Source organism: Musca autumnalis, unplaced genomic scaffold (genome assembly GCF_047663935.1).
Source record: "Musca autumnalis isolate F117 unplaced genomic scaffold, ASM4766393v1 scaffold_1, whole genome shotgun sequence".
NCBI classification, from domain to species: Eukaryota; Metazoa; Arthropoda; class Insecta; order Diptera; family Muscidae; genus Musca; species Musca autumnalis.
This window is the reverse complement of record NW_027411644.1, coordinates 187,660,238-187,680,299: the sequence shown is the minus strand read 5'-3', so window position 1 is coordinate 187,680,299 and position 20,062 is coordinate 187,660,238. Positions and strand designations below refer to the sequence as shown.

The following is a 20,062-nucleotide window of genomic DNA, read 5'->3' as shown; positions in this document are numbered from 1 at the left end:
CATTAATACAGGTCAATTTTGTGGAAACGGATTTAAGTGCATCGCCAGTACAACGCAAATAAAAAATAGACTTCTTTCTCTGTTAGACCCTCATCACGCCCCAAAATTTCGTGAGGATCCGATCAAAATTCCGACCTATAGTGTGATTACACAAAAAATGGCAAATGGGATGCATTACTGGCTACTGCGATATCTCTGTTGTTTGACCACCTATGACAACTTACTTCACATCGTTGTATAGGTGATACTTTCTACTTTCCTTGCCAGGTTTTGTTTTCGATATACCTCTTACAGAAGAGAAATATTCGCATTGAAATAAAACGTTGGCCATTTCTCCAAATAAGTTTTTTTCACATTCCGACCCCTGAATATTATCCGACCATCACCAAAATCAATAAGCTTCTTCCTCTGTAGGACCCCCATTAACCCCCAAAATTTTGTGAGGATCCGATCAAAATTGCGACATGTAGCGTGATTACAAAAAAATGAAAAAATGGGATGTATTACCGACTATTGCGATATCTCCGTTATTTGGCCACCTACGTCAACCAACTTTGCATCATTCACTCATAAACTTCGAATGCTTTGCGGATGTATTTTACTTTTTTAAAGCACCACACACAAATCACTTCTCCGACTCAACATGGCATTTACATATTAATTTCTTTAAACTTATTTCGTAAGTTATTGTGCTAATCAGTCGTTTTAATTGGTGCTGGACCCATCTGAAGGAGGGACGATATAGTCCATATTCCATCCTGATCTATTTTTTATGAAATATTTCGAGATTATCTTGTGCACAAGTGTGAAGGGCAGATATGATGGTGAAAATATTAGGATCTACAAAATTTGGTTCCAATCAAGTAGACCATTTCCATCTTTGAGATTTATCTAAGATTCGCAGAAATATTACGATATGCAAAGTTTGGATCAACACAGTATCCAATTCAAATATTGTCGTGCGCACCAGCCACTACACATGGTGGCCGTAGCTGTTTTTTACAGCTTTCCAGTCTTTTTCGCAAGAAGCATGGACTTGCCCCTAAAAAAGCTAGTACCGTCGGTATTGTGACAGCGATTCGAGAGCAAGTCTTAAAAAGAACTTTTCTGCAATTTTGTGTGAGAAGTACCCGAAGGTGTAGATCAATGTATTCAAAATTCGAACCTGATCTTTGTCTGGTAGAAATATTACGATGTGCAAATCAGGTTCTACCTTCGAGAGGTATCGTGCGCACCATTTTAGAGAAAATTTTTTAATTTTTGTGGGGAGGTACCCGAAGGTGTGGACTGAAATGGCTAATCTTCGAACTTTATCTAAGTTTGGACAAAATATTACGAAGGCCGATTTTAAACCCAATTGGTTGATCCGTTCTAGAGTTCCAAGCCAGACAATGGGAGGGACATAGCTAAATCAACTCATAATTGTCTGAAACAGATTTCGTCCAACAATACTTGAGATCTAAAACCATTATTTCGATAAGGCATATTTTGCCCGTATGAAAATTTACAAAGACTGATGGCATAAAAGCTTTACGTTTTTATACTCTCCACTATAATACTGTAATTAGTTACCTTTAGATTATAAACCCAGCAAAATGTTTGTAGCCAAAGAAGTAGTTAAATCATGAGTGCAAGTGATTCCGGACTACATCTTTTTACGTGAAAGAAGTCATGATTTTTACAAGGGCATGGTGCAGTGAGGATACTGTCTAATTTACTTCTTAAGCACACATTTTGCATTAGTTCTTTGTAGTGAATAAATCACAACAACATATGATTCAACTACTTCTTTGGCTACAAACAAAGATGTAGTTCGAAATCACTTTTATTATTTTTTGTATACAAATTACTTTTTATGGATGCAAACATATTGCTGTTATTATAATTAAAAAGAAACAAATTATGTTCTTTGTCTTTTTAAGTTTTTTTTTTGCAAAATTTTGAAATTTTTAATATGTGAAAAATTTATGAAATGGATTCAAATCGGACATTGTCAAAATGTGAAGAACGGACTGCATTTTTCATGACTCTGCGTGGACTGCTTCAAAAAAAGCTATTCAATCACTACTTCACAAGGAACAACTTCAAATAAATTTTGCTGGGAAAGTACTAAATGTACCTCGGTGTTCCAACCAAAACTTTACCCTGCATTAACAACATTCCGCATAATTTTTTTATTCACATTTCGGTGTGACAAATGTGATTAAGAACCCACGAAATACAAAAAATCGGACAGTATCGTTACATGGGGGCTATATTAAATCGTGGATCTATACCGACAATTCTCTCAAGGAATGTTGTATATCCCTAACGTTAAATGGGGACTATAGCTGTGTTCCTTTACTTACCTGAGGTTACCATTTTTACCATTTGTTACCATTTTTAACCTGCAAAGCGTTCCTTAACTCCAAAAAGTGGTAAAACTGGCAGCAATTTTTAAGAGAGTGAGAGTGCAGAGAGAGAACCTTTGCCTTTCTCTTCTACCACAGGCTACCAGCAAAATTTCTGCAGGTAAAAAATGGTAGAACTGATTTTTCGACTTTTGTTTGACGATTATTTCACAATGAAGAACAAGTGGGAAAAGCGTTAAGTTCGGTCGGGCCGAACTTTTTATACCCTCCACCACAAATTTCAGCCATTTCGGTGGATTAATGTGGCTACAACCTTCAAAATACCGAAAATCGGAAGTTACCGTTCTATGGGGGCTATATGATGGCGCGGACCTATACCTACAAATGTCTGGGGGGAAGTTTAATACCCCCAATGAAGACTAAATACCAAATTTCAGCCATCTCGGTGTGATAATGAGGCCAAAACCTCCAAATTACTGAACATCGGGAGATATCGTCCTATGGAGGCTATATCAAAACGTGGACCTATATAAACATTTTATGGTAGAAATGTTTATTCGCATGGCTATATCGATGTAGAATTGCACGCTGATCAAGAATATATCGTCTGCTCCGTCGGAAAAGGTCGTAAGTCCACTTTTTTGGAAATCGCGTTTTTGTTACAGGATGATAGTACAGTACGTCGTATGATACAAAGAAAATGGTAGTATGTCGCGTTTTTCTATATGTTTTGCCCCTGTCGGAAAATGTCGTAAGTCCACAAAACGTACAAATTCGAGTACGAAAATGTCGTAAGCCCACAAGAAAATGTATACTTTAAAAGAATACTACAGCTAATGTAGTTCAGATATAAAGTTTAACGTTATCCATGGTTGGGGTACAATATAAAGATGATATTTGGCGGAGCCTGTGGACCAAACTTTTGAACAAAAATGTGATAATTTCTATATTGCAACGAAAATTTACATTTGGAATCTATTTTCCCCTACAAGCGAACTGATTATGAAAGGAGGACTTCTGGCCTTTTCATTGATACAAATTGGGATGCTGTATGTGTTCAAATACCTCATATATTGAAAAATTTGTAAAAATGAAATCAATATTTTTACTGTTGTATATCTTACTTAACTTTATCAACTGGTAATTTGTGGTTTCTCTAGGGACATTTATTCACATAACGAGATTAGTTTGTATTCTGAATTCAATAAAGTAATACCTTCTAACGGACGGGTAAGTGCAATGTTTATATTATTACATGATTCTAAAATAATAATTTATTGAAATGTTATTAAGCTAAGAAGACATCATGGTTTTTGCTAACAAAGAGCAGTATGAATTTGGAATGGAATTAGACGATGGTGTCATGGGTCTAGTTCCCTATGGTTTTCACAATGATTCTGAAAGCTCTGATGATAAACTTCCTAAACGCAGGAAGACATTACATGCTGAAGATTCTACATGGTTTGCAGACAAAAACAAAAGATGCAGGGAGTTGGGGCAGAAATACTTGGGAGACAAAAAAGGACACTATTTGGGATTACAATGTAGCTAAGAAACCACGTACATTAACGGAATTACGTGTCATGCTTTATTTTAAATATTAGCCGAACCGGTCCACGTTGCTGGCCCTTGAAACAGTTTATGTTAGCTTTTCTTATGTCAATTATATTTTTTTGCTTCGCAAAGTAGTTGGGATATGCAAGTGACTATCAATAACAAGTAAGAACGTCGTTAAATTGTTATACCCTCCACCATGAGTTGTATTGAATTTTACTTCAATTAGTTTCCTTTGGTTTATGAAGTAGACTAAATACCAAATTTCAGCAATTTCGGTAAAACAATGTGGCTAACCTTCAAAATACCAACATTCGGGAGGCACCGTTCTATGGGGGCTATATGAAGGGGTGGACCTATACAAAACGTGAACCGATATACACCCTTTTCAATACCAAACATTCTAGAAGTAATAGAAACTTCTATACCAAAACACGAAGATCTATCTTAAAATTGCGAGCTGTAAATGTTGGTGTCGATATGCAATTTTAACATACCGCCAAATAACTGATGACTTGAGGCACGCCGACTATGTCCACCTTCCTATAATGTATTTTATATACCTGATGAAACTATAGCTATCGATGTGTTGCCTTCTAATCTAAACACTTGCTTTCCAATAGGACCAAAGCTTCGTTATGCATAACATCTGGTATTTCCACCGATTTGTAGAATATTTAAGAAAGTGGGGTCTTGCTAAAATATGTACCCAGGATTGGGGAAACGGAATAGTTCGTAAGTTTTATATATATAGCGCATTTAAAAAATGGGGCACTGGTATAACCCTCTCCTCCGAAATTCAACAAAATATATAGCCTACTTCAACCAAGAGACATCCCTGTGCATAATCAGAAAATTACATGGAATAAGTACTTAGGGTCAGAGATTCAACAAATTAATTTTCTGACCAATACTTTCATAAATTTTGCACAAAGCGTTTTTTTTTTTTTTTTAATAGGGCCTGCCCCCGCCCCTCCGAAATTCAAAAAATATAAACCTATTTTTACCTCGCTTGTTCCTTGTACATTCTCTGATATTTTCAAAAAAATAGGTTCAGCCGTTTTTGAGTCTATGCGGAACATACAAACATACACACATTGTCTTTTATATATAGGATTTCACTCAAAAGTTTTGGTCCATTAAACCCGCTAATAATTATCTCATCACCATGTTAAATTGCAAGCTTCTTCTTTGTCTTAAATTCAATTCATTCTTAAACTTTCGCGCCGATCGGAATATTACTGCGATCTACAGGACAGCTACAAAGTCGGGTTTGGTCCATTTCACACCTTTCGATCATAACCAACATCTAATGGGGTCACTTCTGGTCGGAACCCGACCTCTCCACAAAATTTCGTGACGATCTTTCCAAAATTGAGGCCTGGAGTTTTATTACAATTGTTATATACAAATTGTTAAAAAAATAGCAGAGGAAGGGGGTCTACGACGAATACTTCGCCATGTTACACGAATATTGGACAAAACAAACTTATAATACCCTTTCCATATTTTTTTGTAAAGTATAAATATTTTATTTTAAAAACGTCCGTAAATTGTAGGAAAAGGTCGTAAGTCCCTACAAAAATACAAAACTGTACAAGGAAAAGGTCGTAAGTCCAAAGACATCCAATTATCTCCCAAACTCGACGGAATTTTATCAAACAAAGTACAGTTATTGAAGCGGAATAAATAAACGAAGAATACTGCCTTTACTACCATAATAAAATCTTTAATACAGAAAGCACTGGAATGTTTTTTTTTTCCTCCTGAAAAATTTATTGAGAGGGACTTACGACCTTTTCCGACGGAGCAGACGATATATAGTTTGTGGGGTCTACAATGATTATTTCGAGTAGTTACAAACGTAGTGACAAACTTAATATACCCCCATCCTATGGTGGAGGGTATAAAAAATGAACGAAAAACAGAAGAAAAAGTCGAACGCTGACAAAACTAAATTAAAAACTGTGAAATAAAAGACGAAAATTGATTTTTTATGTTTCTTTTTGACATTGCTACCAGATCAACCATTTTTCCGTTCCTTTACTTTTCTGGTAAAAATGTTCATGAGAGAGCAATTTTGAGAAATGTTGACAATTTTCTCTCTTACCACTTTTACCATTAAAAAAGTAAAGGGACAAAGCTTATATAAAAACGTGTACATATAACAAAACATTTATGGGGGAAAGTTTAAATGCTCCCATCGAAGACTAAATACGAAATCGCAACCATTTCGACGTGATAATGGGACTAAAACTTTGAAAATATCGAAAATCGGAAGGTACCGTCCTATGGAGGCTATATCAAACGTAGACTTATAGCGACAAGTTTCTTGGGAAAATTCTAATACTCCCAAAGAAGACTAAATACGGAATGTCAGTCATTTCGGAGTGGTAATTAGACTAAAATCTTGAAATTACTGAGAATCGGGAAGTAAACTTCTATGGGGGCTATATCAACACGTGAACCTATAGCAACAATTGTCTGGGGGAAAGTTTAGCGCTCGGTGTGATATTGAAGCTAAAACCTTGAAAATACCGAACATCGGGAGATGCCGTTCCATGGTGGCTATATAAAAACGTGCAACAAATTTCTGGGGGAAAGACTAAGGACCAACCAAGACTAAATACGAAATTAAGACAATTTCATTGTGCTAACGATGCTAAAACCTTGAAAATCGGGAGGAGGAAAGTTCAGCGCGTCCAACAAAGACTAAATAGGAAATTTCAGACTTTTAGAAAAGACCCGAAAATCGGGAGATACCATTCTATAGGCAATATTCAATACCAAACATCATAGGATCAATATAAACTTTTGTAACAAATTATACAACTTTGTATAAAGCTGTATCTTGATTTCAATGGACGGACTTTGGTAACGGTAATACGTGTTAATGTAGATTATGTCATCACCTTTATGAGGCGTGAACGGTAGCTACCACCGGTAACACGGCAGAGAGGTCAGTGCTACCACTTTTCATTATGGACACGTTGTTTGCTATACATCTCATCCCATCAATCATGTCTAAAAATATTCTACACATTTATAAAACAAAAAATTATTTATATACTTTTTTTTTATAAAATGCGTAAAATGCACGCCCATAAATTAAAACGCATATTATTTACAATAAAAATGTACACACAGCAATAAGTAGAGTACACAAAATTAGCAGCCAGAGGCGATTTATTACTGAAAATACAATGTGTTAATTTATGGAACACAACATTGCAAATTTATCTTATGTTACTATTTCGAACACAGTAGGACTTGAATATAATGACATGAAAACATTGTGCTCTTTCTAATTTTCATTCAATTTATGCTCAAATTAACAATATTTTACTGTAAAAGACAGGAAGGAAAATCTGCGTTCTGTGCTGCTGCTTTATATCATGTACACCACAGCAAGTCAACAAAAATAAACAATTTGTAGTCTGTCTTGGAAATGCCAATTGACGACGTACGAAAATTTTGCCAAGTCACATTTTACTATAATAAATCCATTTGCCGGCTAACAGACCGGTCGATCGGCTGGTCAGCAGATTTTCGCCTAGACGACTGGCAACATTTGCAAAAAAATTCAATGACAATATTTTCTCTAGGGTGAATTGTGAGTAAACAACAATTCATGATCTTTGAATCATTAATAATACACTTTAGAATGTCATCAATGCATTCACACCGAGACATGTGTGCGATTATTTGGAATCATGTGAGAGCGATGTAACCAAAATACAGAATTAAGTAGACCATCTTAAGACGACTTATTTTCATTTTAAACGTTTTGTTTTTGAGAAATATGTTCTATGGAATAAAGATGATTCATATAAAATTTTAGATTGTTTTCCTGGAATAAAATAATTTATAAAATTTGCACTCGAGGACTTTTGATGAAATCTTTATCGTTTTTCCCTTTGTATTTCTTATCAAAGCTTCACCCGGAAACAGGATCAACTACAGATTTTTCGCTTGTTTTAAATATTGGCAACAATAGCAACAACATGTTTGCAGCATGTACTTAAAAATAATTGAAATTTTACACATCAATGAAAAATATGTAAGAACAGTCCATACCCAGCAAAATAAATTGGGAGTAGTGCAATGTAGACTAGTTCGTTCACGGCATGTTTTGATGCAGTTCAAACGGAGTCGTGAAAGAGGCACTCATTCCTTACATTTTAACCGAATTCGAATGCGATCCAATCAATGACATCCTTTCCTCGCTTTTTAACAGCATCTGGATGCAGTTCAATCAGAGTAGTGAAAAGGCACTCCAATTCCTAACATTTTAACAGCACTTGGATGCGATTCAACGATTGACATCCATTTCTCACATATGATGGCCTTTGTCGCTAATGCTGCATCTTGTATATAAGTCTTATATTTATTATAAGCCTAATTATAAATAAATAAAATTTCTCACATTTAAATTGCATCCGGATGCAGTTCAAGGGAGTCGTGAAAAAGACACTCCGTTCGATACATTTTACAAGCAGTTGCATAGTGATCCCTATCAAGCATGCCTACTTGTAGGTATCTACTACAACTACAGAAATTTTTAAAAGATAGAAGAAGTGTGCTTCAATTTCGAAAATTTTTATATAAAATAAAAAAAACAACCAAAAGTTGGGAACATTTTTACGGTAACTCATGAGAAGAAAATTTCCTAATGGTGTGCTGTTGAAGTGCTGCTGAAATCTCAACTGGTGATGGGAAGACAATATACCCAGCAAAACTTGAAGGAAGGGGTTCTATGCGATGACGTGATTTCATGGCATATTTTGCATTGGTTCAAAGCAAGTCGTGAAAGATCCGATCTTTTCATTAGCATTTAAACCCATGCAAAGGAAGTCGTGAAAGATCCGATCTTTTCATCAGCATTTGAATCATTTGGACAGATCACTATAAACAAACAAGTCGATTTGTACATCCCTACATGTAGCTACATTAAAACAAACATACATTTCCAAAATTGTTGTTATAAAATTACAAATTAAATGTAGGTTCACGAACTAGAAATTCTTAAAGGAGTGCTGTTGGAGTCCATGTCGAAATCTGAACTGGTGATGAGAAGATAATAAAAAAGCTTTTGTAATATGAAACAAAATCAGTGGCTGAGAGTGGACAAAGTAAACTCTGTTGCGGTGCAGCGGCGGTGATTAAATTGAAATTTTGGGTGTAAACTTTATGCTGATAAATTAGTTCTAGTTATTTCATGAATTAGTTTGAATTAATAAAGAGTTTGGTTTGTCATGAAAATACAGAATTTTCCATTTTCCAAACAAGACATGAAAATGTCATGCCAAAGAGTTGGTGAAAATTACATGTCAAAGCATTGGTCAAAATGACATGCATAGGATCCGTCAATGAATGTCATCTTATGATCCGAAAATGAATGTCATCTTATGGTGGTCACGCTCATATAAAATTCATGAGTGAAAATGCTAAAAAGATGGCATGCGATCACTTGCACCCATGATTCAATAGCATCCTTGGTATAGAACATTTTGCTCGGTAAGAAGCCCTTTAGCAGATGAAGCAAAAACAGTTCAGCTTAAATGGAGAGCGGATGAAACAAATTCAGTTGCTATTAAATTTAATGAAGAAATTTCATAATCTGTGTTTATGTAATAAAGTTCTTATTATTTTTATTTTACACAAACAATAAATTCTTTTTATTAGTTCTGGGATTGCCTTGCATTTTTATTGCATCTTTGAACTGCATAAAAACTCATTCCGAAGAGTGCCTTCAAATTCAATCCAAAGCACTTCATAAAGCACGTGCTTTGGATGCAATTTGGACTGCATCCTATTCTACCGTAAATGGTTAGTTAAAATACGATTCCAAAGGGTTAGTTAAAATGCAGTTCTAATGGAGAATATCTTTCAGTAGTCACGCTCTAAAAATCATGAATTAAAATGGATAATGCACTTTCAAATCACTTGTAAAGGGTTATCCATTTTGTGGTTTCAAAAGTAAACGTAAATAAAACACATATAAAATATGTTTTTTCATGATATTTCTTTTTTAAATGGTTTTATTTAGCTCACCCTGTTTGTTTTATTACACTGTGCAACAAAATGGAGCTCAAAGTCTGGGGGGTGGAAAATTCCTTTTGGGGATGAAAGCTCTTGGTGAGTATATACAGAACCCAGAAGGAGAGATCCGCCGTGAGTCGAACTTTTGAGATATGGCGTGATGAATATTTTGCTGGAGACCCTATAAGCCCTCAGATATTAGCGTTATATCTATGTCCGCTGTTGTTTTAGCATATTTTTGAGATCACATTTCTTCAGCCAAATCAAATGAGGATTATTTTCGTGGATCATTTTGACCTTTTTCTCGCTTCCTTCAATGTCCTTTTCGTCCTTTATTTTAAGAGCCGCCATAAAAGTACCACAAGATGACGTTTTTCAGCTTCGAAATGTTTTGCAAACATGTCGGCCAGAAAATTTTAGGTACGGCTCTCATTGACAGCAAATCGATTTTGTCGCGTTTTCGTGGTCGTTTTGTGCATTTACCCCGTTTTTGTTCAGAAAAAGACTATATTTTGTTTTTTGTATATTCGTTACTGAACATACAAAAACACAAAACACAGTTTTTTTCTGAGCAAACAGGGGTTAATGTAAAAAATGACTATGAAAACGCGACAAAATCGATTAGTTGTCAATGAGAGCCGTACCTAAAATTTTCTGAGCGACATTTTTGCAGAACATTACGAAGCTGAAAAACGTCATCTTGTGGTATTTTTATGGCGGCTCTTAAAATAATGGACGAAAAGGACATTGAAGGAAGCGAGATAGAAGGTCAAAATGCTCTACGAAAACAATCCTCATTTGATTTGGCTGAAGAAATGTGATCTCAAAAATAAGCTAAAACAATAGCGGACAAAGATATAACACTAATATCTGAGGGCTTATAGGGTCTCAAGCAAAATATTCAACACGCCATATCTAAAAAGTTCGACTCACGGCGGATCTGTCCTTCTGGGTTTTGTATATACTCGCCAAGAGCTTTCATCCCCAAAAGGAATTTTCCACCCCCCCAAAATTTCGGTTCACAGTGTTATTTATTCTTGGGTCAAATTTAGTAATTCAAATTTCAGCCTCTTCCTGTCAACCGATTAATCTGAAATTTTGTATACACTTTGGATTTTGGTGACAATACAATTATGTTTATTCATTATCATTATAAATTCAAGATGGCCGCCGCTACAAAATGGCGGATAACGTAGGTTTTATCAATCCCATCAATATGGGTATCAAATGAAAGGGCTCAACGCAGAATACAATATACTATAAAAAATTGAAATCCAAGATGGCGGCCGCTGCAAAATGACGGATAACGTAGGTTTTATCAATCCCATCAATATGGGTATCAAATGAAAGGGCTCAACAAGCAGAATACAATATACTATAAAAAATTGAAATCCAAGATGGCGGCCGCTACAAAATGGCAGATAACGTAGGTTTTATCAATCCCATCAATATGGATATCAAATGAAAGTGCTCAACCAGTAGAATACAATGTACTATATAAAATTAAAAATCCAAGATGGCGGCCTCTACAAAATGGCGGGTAACTTAGGTTTTATCAATCAAATGAAAGGTCTCTACAAGTAGAATACAATTTACTATGCAAAATTGAAATCTAAGATGGCCGCCGCTACCAAATGGCTGATAACAATTTTTTATCAATCCCACCAATATGGGTATCAAATAAAAAGGCTTGACAAGAAGAATACAGTGCACTATACAACCTCAATATTTAATATGGGCGCAGCCACTAAATGGCGTATAATTAAGATTTAAATTTAGAAATTGAATCTGTAATTTAGGTATCTGATTAATCCAGCCTGAATCCACCACCCAAGTCAAGATTTTTTATTGTGTTGAGGACTGTGTGGCGTTAGGGTGGCTAAAATGATACGTCGTTAGCGGTACACCACCCTAGTTAAGGTGAAAGGTTAAAACGCGCCGAGAACTGTATGGCATTAGAGTGGATAAAAATTTCGTTAGCGTTTTCCCCTCAAGACTCAGGCGCATCTTGTTGTACATAGCCTTGCCCCTTTATTGGACCTCTGGGGGGGTCGACCGTTTAAATGGCCATTACTCGTGGGAACAAAATGGTAAAAAATATATAAAAAAATACAAACACAAATAAAACAGAAACTGCAACACAACGTAAACGAAGGCTTCAAAAAGCGAAAGAAAAGTATAAAGCAAAACGAGCTAAAGAAAGTGAAGGTGATAGAAATAGTCGATTACAGAAACGACGGGAACAATTAGCGTCAAAAACACCTGAGCAATATGAGGCCAGGTTAAAAAAGCAACTTCAGCGATATACACAAATGACGGCGTCAGAAACGCCTGAAGAATATGAAGCCAGGTTAACAAAGCAACGTGAGCGATACATACAGATGATAGCGTCAGAAACGCCTGAAGAATATGAAGCCAGGTTAACAAAACAACGTGAGCGATACACACAGATGTGTGTTGCCTTTAATACTATCATGGGCTTCTACAATACATAAAATGCAGGGCAGCACTGTGGATCACGCAGTCGTATACTTAGGTGCGAAACTGTTTGAAGAAGGTCAAGCCTACGTGGATCTTAGTAGAGTAAGATCTTTGCAGGGACTACGTATAGAGGAGTTGGACTGCAATAAATTAACGGGCAAGAAACCTTGCAATAATAAAGCACTAAATGAATTAAACAGAATGCGAAATAAAAACTAAAAACTAGAAAATAAAAATAGGTAAATAGAGGAGTTGGACTGCAATAAATTAACGGGCAAGAAACCTTGCAATAATAAAGCACTAAATGAATTAAACAGAATGCGAAATAAAAACTAAAAATTAGAAAATAAAAATAGGTAAAAAACTTTTTAAGTTAAACGGTTTTATGTTAAACATACATTGCAATGTTTAAGATAAATGTACTAAAAACCAAAAAATAATAAAATAGATACAGTCGTGGGAATTATAAACATATGCATAGACTAGACTAAAATAAAACCGTGGGGCACGTCAATTGTCTACAAATTATCGACTTAATGTGCGATAGAAGAATCGTTTAATTCGTCGTTAGGCAGTTGGCCCGCAGACGGTGAGGCAATTACTTACTATTTTCTTGCTCATGGAAATTCCAATAGTTATACACTGCATGTAAATAAAAGAGATGTTTCAACTAGTTTATCGTTGGACATTCACACTGCTGGCTGGCGAGGAATCGTTTCACTGCTCGTAGTTTGTCTTTAATCGACAAAGTACTACTCGCTCACCACTATGAAACCCTGAAACTCGCTTATAATCGAGCTTGCTTGCTTGTTTCCACATTCTAGCCCTACTTATCACACGTCCATCGTTGTCGGTTGAACAACTGCCTATTTATAGTGTAACATTACAAAACAAACAATTTAATCAACGATTGTAGACAATTGACGTGCCCCACGGTTTTATTTTAGTCTAGTCTATGCATATGTTTATAATTCCCACGACTGTATCTATTTTATTATTTTTTGGTTTTTAGTACATTTATCTTAAACATTGCAATGTATGTTTAACATAAAACCGTTTAACTTAAAAAGTTTTTTTACCTATTTTTATTATTATAAAGTTTGAACGTTGAAATTTTATGTGAAACACTACATCATTTAAATGACCTTTACACGAACTGTTGCAAGCATGGAATTTTTGAGGTCGTTTTCGACCACTTTTTTACAAATATTTTTACAAATATTGACGATTGTTGGTTTTTAAGTGCTCAAGAGTTGAGAGTTTATCTGCATAAAAAAGTCTAATGGTGTCAAATCACATGATCTTGGAGGCCAGTTGATATCGCAACGACGAGAAATAAAAAATGTCTCCTGCAATAAAGCCATATACGCTCGAGTTGTGTGGCATGTGGCAACGTCTTGTTGAAACCACATATTCTCCAAGTCGTATTCTTCAATAGCAAGCAAAAAAAGTCGGTTATCGTATGGCCATTCCGCTCCGAATTGACCGTGGCAGTCATTTTCGAAGAAGGAAGGTCCAATCACACTTTCAGACCAAAGACCGCACCAAACAGTGAATTTTTCTGGATGTAATGGCCTCTCTTCAATTACCTGAGGATTCTCAGAAACCAACCGAGCGAGAAATGTGCTTCAAAAGCAGAAATTTTTGTTCAAAAATCACGAAAAATCAATCAAACAAAAAATCACCATTTTTGTAGTAGGTTTTGATAATTTTTGTACGTTTTGTGATAGTTAGGCGATCCATTTGGTCCAATTGGTTTAACAACTTTGTTTGAAAAATGTCGAATTCCAGCCCCATACTTTTGAAACCACCCTTTACATATGATTTAACTGCATCTTTGGAGGCAAACATTTTGCTGGGTACTTTTATTATATTTTCGAATAAAGCGGTAAAGTAATTGAATAAACTTTGCCAGCGACTTCAAAGTTTTCCCTTTTATTATATTTTCGAATAAAGCGGTAAAGTAGTTGAATAATACTTTGCCAGCGACTTCAAAGCTTCCCCTCAAAGCTCCGACATACTTCCGCTCGAACTCGAGTAGAGAGTCAAACTCGCTTTTTAGTAGAAAAAGGAAATCGAATATACTGTCTTTTTTTAGGCCACTTGAATAAGAGCGTTTTAGAGTGGGAGTAAAATACGCTCGAAATCGAGCATATTCTCCTATTGACGAGCTCTCTTGTAGTTTTGCAATTGTGGGTATTTTCTAAATCCACAGCCGCAAGCGACACAAAAACAAGTATCTTGAAGATAAATGTCGCCAAGCTGTACTAACACGCACCCAAATTGGCAAATAATAAATTACGTTTTTCACTCGATTTCACTTTAAAGAGTAAACTCTTACTCTATTTCTAAAATTTGCACTCCCACTCTTATTCTTTACCAAGGAGTACTCGCAAACGCTATCACTTAAAACTAAACAGTTGATAGTAAACATCTTGTGAAACTCGTACTTTTCGAGTACTGTCACTTCCCGATTAAAATCTAGCAAATCGGATATCTGCTTTTTCATCTTCAAATTCGGTATTTTTCTATAGCATTGTTGGGGCTTTGGCAATGCTATCTGAGTTTAGATTCTGCTGCATGAAAAAAATTTCTAGTGGACTGTCAGTAAAAAATTCTCTTATCCTTCGGTCTCGTATGTGGCCATATCGTACAACTTATTTGCAACATAGTCACATTCTTATTGGATGAATAGTTCGCTTCAAGGAAAATCTTCTTGAAGTTCAAATTTTCTTCCTTTTCTAATTCATTAAAAATCCATTTGTCAGACTGTTAGTCGAAGTAAGGGAAGTGAAATGTTAGCCTCTTTCAAAACCATCAATACTAAAATCCAGTTTTCCATTATGCTTTTTTATACCCCCACCATAACATGGAGGGTATAATTAACTTTGTCTTTCCGTTTGTAACACATCGAAACATTCGTCGGAGACCCTATACAGTATATATATCTTGATCATATAAACATTTCCGTCTGCCCGTTCATCTGTTAAAATAAAGATACAGTTCGCAAGATTCTAGTACTCTTAGAATATTTGGTATTGAAAATGGGCAATATCGGTTCACGTTCCGATATAGCATCATAGAACTGTACCTCCGATTTTCCATATTATATGATTGTGGGCTCAATATCCTACCGAAATGGAATTTGGTATTTAGTCTTCGTTGGGGGCATAAACTTTCCACCTGAAATTTGTCGGTTTAGGTCCACATCTCCATATAGACCCCAAAAAACGGTACCTCCTGATTTTCGGTATTTTAGGGTTGTGGTATCAATATCCTACCAAAAGGGCTGTAATTTGGTAATTTATCTTCTTTGGTGCAACAAAATTTTCCACCAGAAATTTGTCGATATAGGTCCACGCATTCATATAGCCCCCATAGAACGGTACCTCCCGATTTTCGGTATTTTTAAGGTTGTGGCCTCAAAATCCCACCGAAATGACTGACACTTAGTCTTCGTTGAAGGTAAGGAAAATTCCACCTGAAATTTGTCAGTATAGGTCCATATCTTCGTATAACCCCCATAGAACGGTACCTCCCAGTTTTGAAGATTTTAGCCTCATTAACACACAGAAATGACAGAAAATTTTTATTTAGTCTTCGTTGAGGTAAAAAAACGTTCCACCTGAAAGTTGTCGGTATAGGTCCATATCTTCATATAGCCCTATAGAACGGTACCTCCCAATTTTCAGTAATTTGAAGGTTTCAACCATATTATCTTAGCGAAATGGCTGAAATTTGGTATTTAGTTTCCTTAAGGGCTACAAAACTTTCCATCAGAAATTTGCCACGTGTTGATATAACCCCAATAGAGGGATACCTCTCGATTTTCTGTATTTTGAAGGTATAAGTCTGGTTATCAGGCCGAAATAACTGTCATTTGGTATTTTGTCTTCTTTGTGGCTACAAAACTTTCCAGCAGAAATATGTTAGTATAAGTCCATTTGTTGATGTAGAAATTTGTCAGAAATTTGGTATTTCTTTGAGGCTACAAACAATTTTGTCAGCGCAGGTCCACATGTTGATATAGCCCCCATAGAACTGTACCTCCCGATCTTACCGAAATGGCTAAAATTTCAAATTTGTACTTCGTTTAAAGCATTCAAATCTCCCCCAGAAATTTGTTGCTACAGGTCCACGTTTCGATATAGCCTCCATAGAACGGTACCTCCCGATTTTCGGTATTTTCAAGGTTTTATTATTATCACACCGAAATGGCTGAAATTTCGTATTTAAATTTGTCGCTATAGTTCCATGTTTTGATATAGCGCTTAAATTTGGTATTTACTCTTCACTAGGGGTATGAATCATTCCTACAGAGAATTGTCAATATAGATCCATGATTTAATATAAATCCCATTTAACGATATCGACCCATTTTTTGTATTTCGGTTACAAAAGTTGTATTCGGAACGTTTTTAATACTGGGCAATGTTTTGTTAGGAACATCGTGGTGGAGGAGCTTAATTATTCCACTTTGCTTCACTATAACTCGAAGTGGAGGGTGTAAATAGTTCGGCCCAGCCGAATTAAACGCGTTTTTACTTTTTTCTATTTATGTCGTGGTCCAATCTACGACAAAATATCTGTTCACTTTTCATGAGACAGAAATATGCTAGACCTTATCTCAAAATTTCTTATCGTCAAACTCTATGTTCTAAAACTACAAACGTTTGGTTATTGATTCCCACCGTATGTGTGTCTATTGGTAGTGCTCTCAACTGATAAACAGTGCAGACAGAATCAACTTGCTCAACTAAGACTACATGAGGGATTTTGGAACATTAAATTACTCTTTCATAATCTAATCAAATAAATAGAAAATAAAAAATCTGCCCAAATTATGTTTTATTAACAAAACGATTTTTTTTAATTTTAATTCTTCTAAATAAACCTTCTTTTAAATCTTTATTATTTCTTTTATATTTCCAGCTTTCGGATTTATATCCAATTGCGAGACTCTCACAAAAAATGGATAGTGTTTTGAATGTATCTTCCTCTCCCGCTGCTTCTGTGACACAAGCCAAAACATATGAAACATCATATACAGTAGAACTTGTGACTCAAGATGATGCAGAGGCGCTTTTGGAAATGCTTAAAAGATTTTTCTTTAAGGTAAGTTCACAATATGTTATTCGATTCGGAACCAAATTCGTTTGAATTACTACCAAACTTCTGTGGTTTGAAAAATATATAATTCAATTATGTTTTCAATCAAACAAACAATTCAACAATAACGGGAGTTTGGTAGGAATTCAAATGAATTTTCTTTTGAATCGTCTTAGAGAAACACGCACCTGGTTACAATGAAATTTTAATAACCTCGAATCTCTACGTCCTTTATATTATCGAGGTCAATAACATTTCTTTCGCCAATACAATAATTATAAATTATTATTATGAAATATTTTTACACAGAAAATATTAACAAATCTTTCAAATGCCCTCTTATCATTCATATTTTCTTCTTGGTATGCAAAAGGAATGTTGAGAAAATTCATAAATCTGTTATATCGTATAGTAATTAATTTGCAATAGAAAGTGTTGAAAAGGCTCATTAACATTTCGCCTTTTTGGTATGCCGAAAATCTTCTTTAAGTAAACAAAATCCGTTCAAATGAAAATGTTCAATAATAATTTTCTCAATCATTGCGTATTTGTAGAGTGTACTTTGTACTTTCTCAATACCAAAGACTTGCGAAAAATATTTAAATTGGTGCAACCGCAAGGTACATAGAGAAAAATCTGTAAAATTATATTTTCCCAGGTTTTAAAATGCTAATGCCCTATTAGCAAAAGCATCGAAAATTTGTAGCTCTGCCTGCTAAAATTTTTTCAAAATATATTTAGCAACAATGACCAACGGAAACATGTAGGAACATATTACACAAAAATATTGCAACATAGTTTCAACGGCTTAGCCAGGTTTTCAGCAATCAGTTGTTTTTGAGATTAGTGTTATACTACAACAAATACAACTCGAACAACAACCACAAAGGAATTTGTTTTTGTTTGTAACGTTACTGCCAGCTGTATTTGTAAACAAAACAAGGAAATATAAATTATTGGTACATATTAAAAAACTAATAATTTTTCACATTTGGTTGAATATTTTGGAAAACATGAATGAAAATTCGTTATATTTTCAATTTTTATGTTTCCACATCATTCCACTAAATGCATAAATTCTCGCAGAAAGTAGAATTCTTGCAGAAAAGTTTGGGGTCGCTGAAAATTCATAGAAAAAGGAGAAGCTGTTTCAATGTTATGAAGCACATGTTTATTAGGGCTTTATTTTTTTAAATTTTAACAAAATACCCCACATATTAACAAACGTTGTATCGCCTCTACAAGCGGGGATTTACTGCGCGGCTTATCGTTCGATCTTGGAGGAGGTTACATATCATTGATATGAAGAAGTCTTTCTGGGAAATGGTTTTTTCCGAATGATAAATTTTTTTTTCTTAAAAAAATATAATATAAAATGTCATATGATGTATAAAATGTCATATGAAATTTGACACTAACGTTACAACCCAGTTCAGTCAGCTGTGTATTGCTGCTACCTTTTCTTATATTACCATAAGTGTAATGCATTAAAAATCACGATATTATTAATTCCACTTTTTGTTCAAAGGACATGTGAATTTTTCGTTAAGTCGTTTAAAACATATAATTTTTTGTTATTTTTAAACAATAATAATTAGTATTTTTATGTTCCACCATATGATGAAAGTATTTTGACATTAACGTTGACGTTGGCAACACTACTCACAAAAAAAATCCCTCGGTTGTCTATTTGCCTCGACGACGTGGTTGTGGATTATGCCTATCAAAAAAAGATTAGGTGTAAAATACGAAATCAGGTCCACGTCTTTCTATTTTTAGCCACATTTTCTTACCGAAATATCAAAAATTTGGTATTTAGTCTTCTTTAAGTCTAAAAATGTTCTTCCAGAAATTTGTTGGTATAGATCGACGTTTTCATATTGCCCCCATGGTGCGGTACCTCCCGAATTTTGGTATTTTGAAGGTTAACCTCAGTGTTTTATCGAAATTGCTGAAATTTGGTATTAAGTCTTCTTCATAAACGAAAGAAAACTAATTGTTCCATTTTACTTAAATACACTCGTAGTGCACAGTGGATGCGCCCAACGACAAAAATCAACAAAAATCATGTCATCGTTTTAAAAATTTAAAGATGCAAATCGCTTCAAAACGTTCCAAATTTTTCGAAACTCAACTCATTTTTTTCATTTTTCGCGGTTCTTAAGGAGAAAAAGCTTCACAAACATGACTAATTTTGAAGAAAAAATGGATTTAAAAATGAGAACAAATAGTTATACTCTAAGCGAATTTATGAAACAAAGGACTATTATTAACGCCTTAACTTAAGTTGAATCATTTAATAAATGGTCTAAGCTTCATTTTTCTAGTTATGAAAATTCCTCTAAATTGCTAGGGTTGCCAAATATTTTGGTTATAATATTGGTCAAAATTAAAATATCTATATATATAAAATTGAAATTTGTTTGTCTGTTTGTTTGTTTGTGCCTTATAGACGCAAAAACCGCTGAACAGATCTTCCCGCAATTTTTAGGGTACATTCCTACATCGCCTGAAATGAAAATAGG

The 20,062-nt window shown here is 34.9% G+C and overlaps 1 protein-coding gene across 2 annotated transcripts in view; it reads left to right on the top strand.

Moving 5' to 3' along the window:
• The window catches only part of LOC141388839 (arylalkylamine N-acetyltransferase 1-like), a 52,369-nt gene that overhangs the window by 6,913 nt on the left and 25,394 nt on the right, over positions 1-20,062 (top strand). For both annotated transcript variants that reach the window (XM_073959262.1, XM_073959263.1), the window contains one exon: positions 17,361-17,543. In XM_073959262.1, coding sequence (XP_073815363.1) covers positions 17,361-17,543 — 183 coding nt within the window. The remainder of the gene's footprint in view (positions 1-17,360; positions 17,544-20,062) is intronic.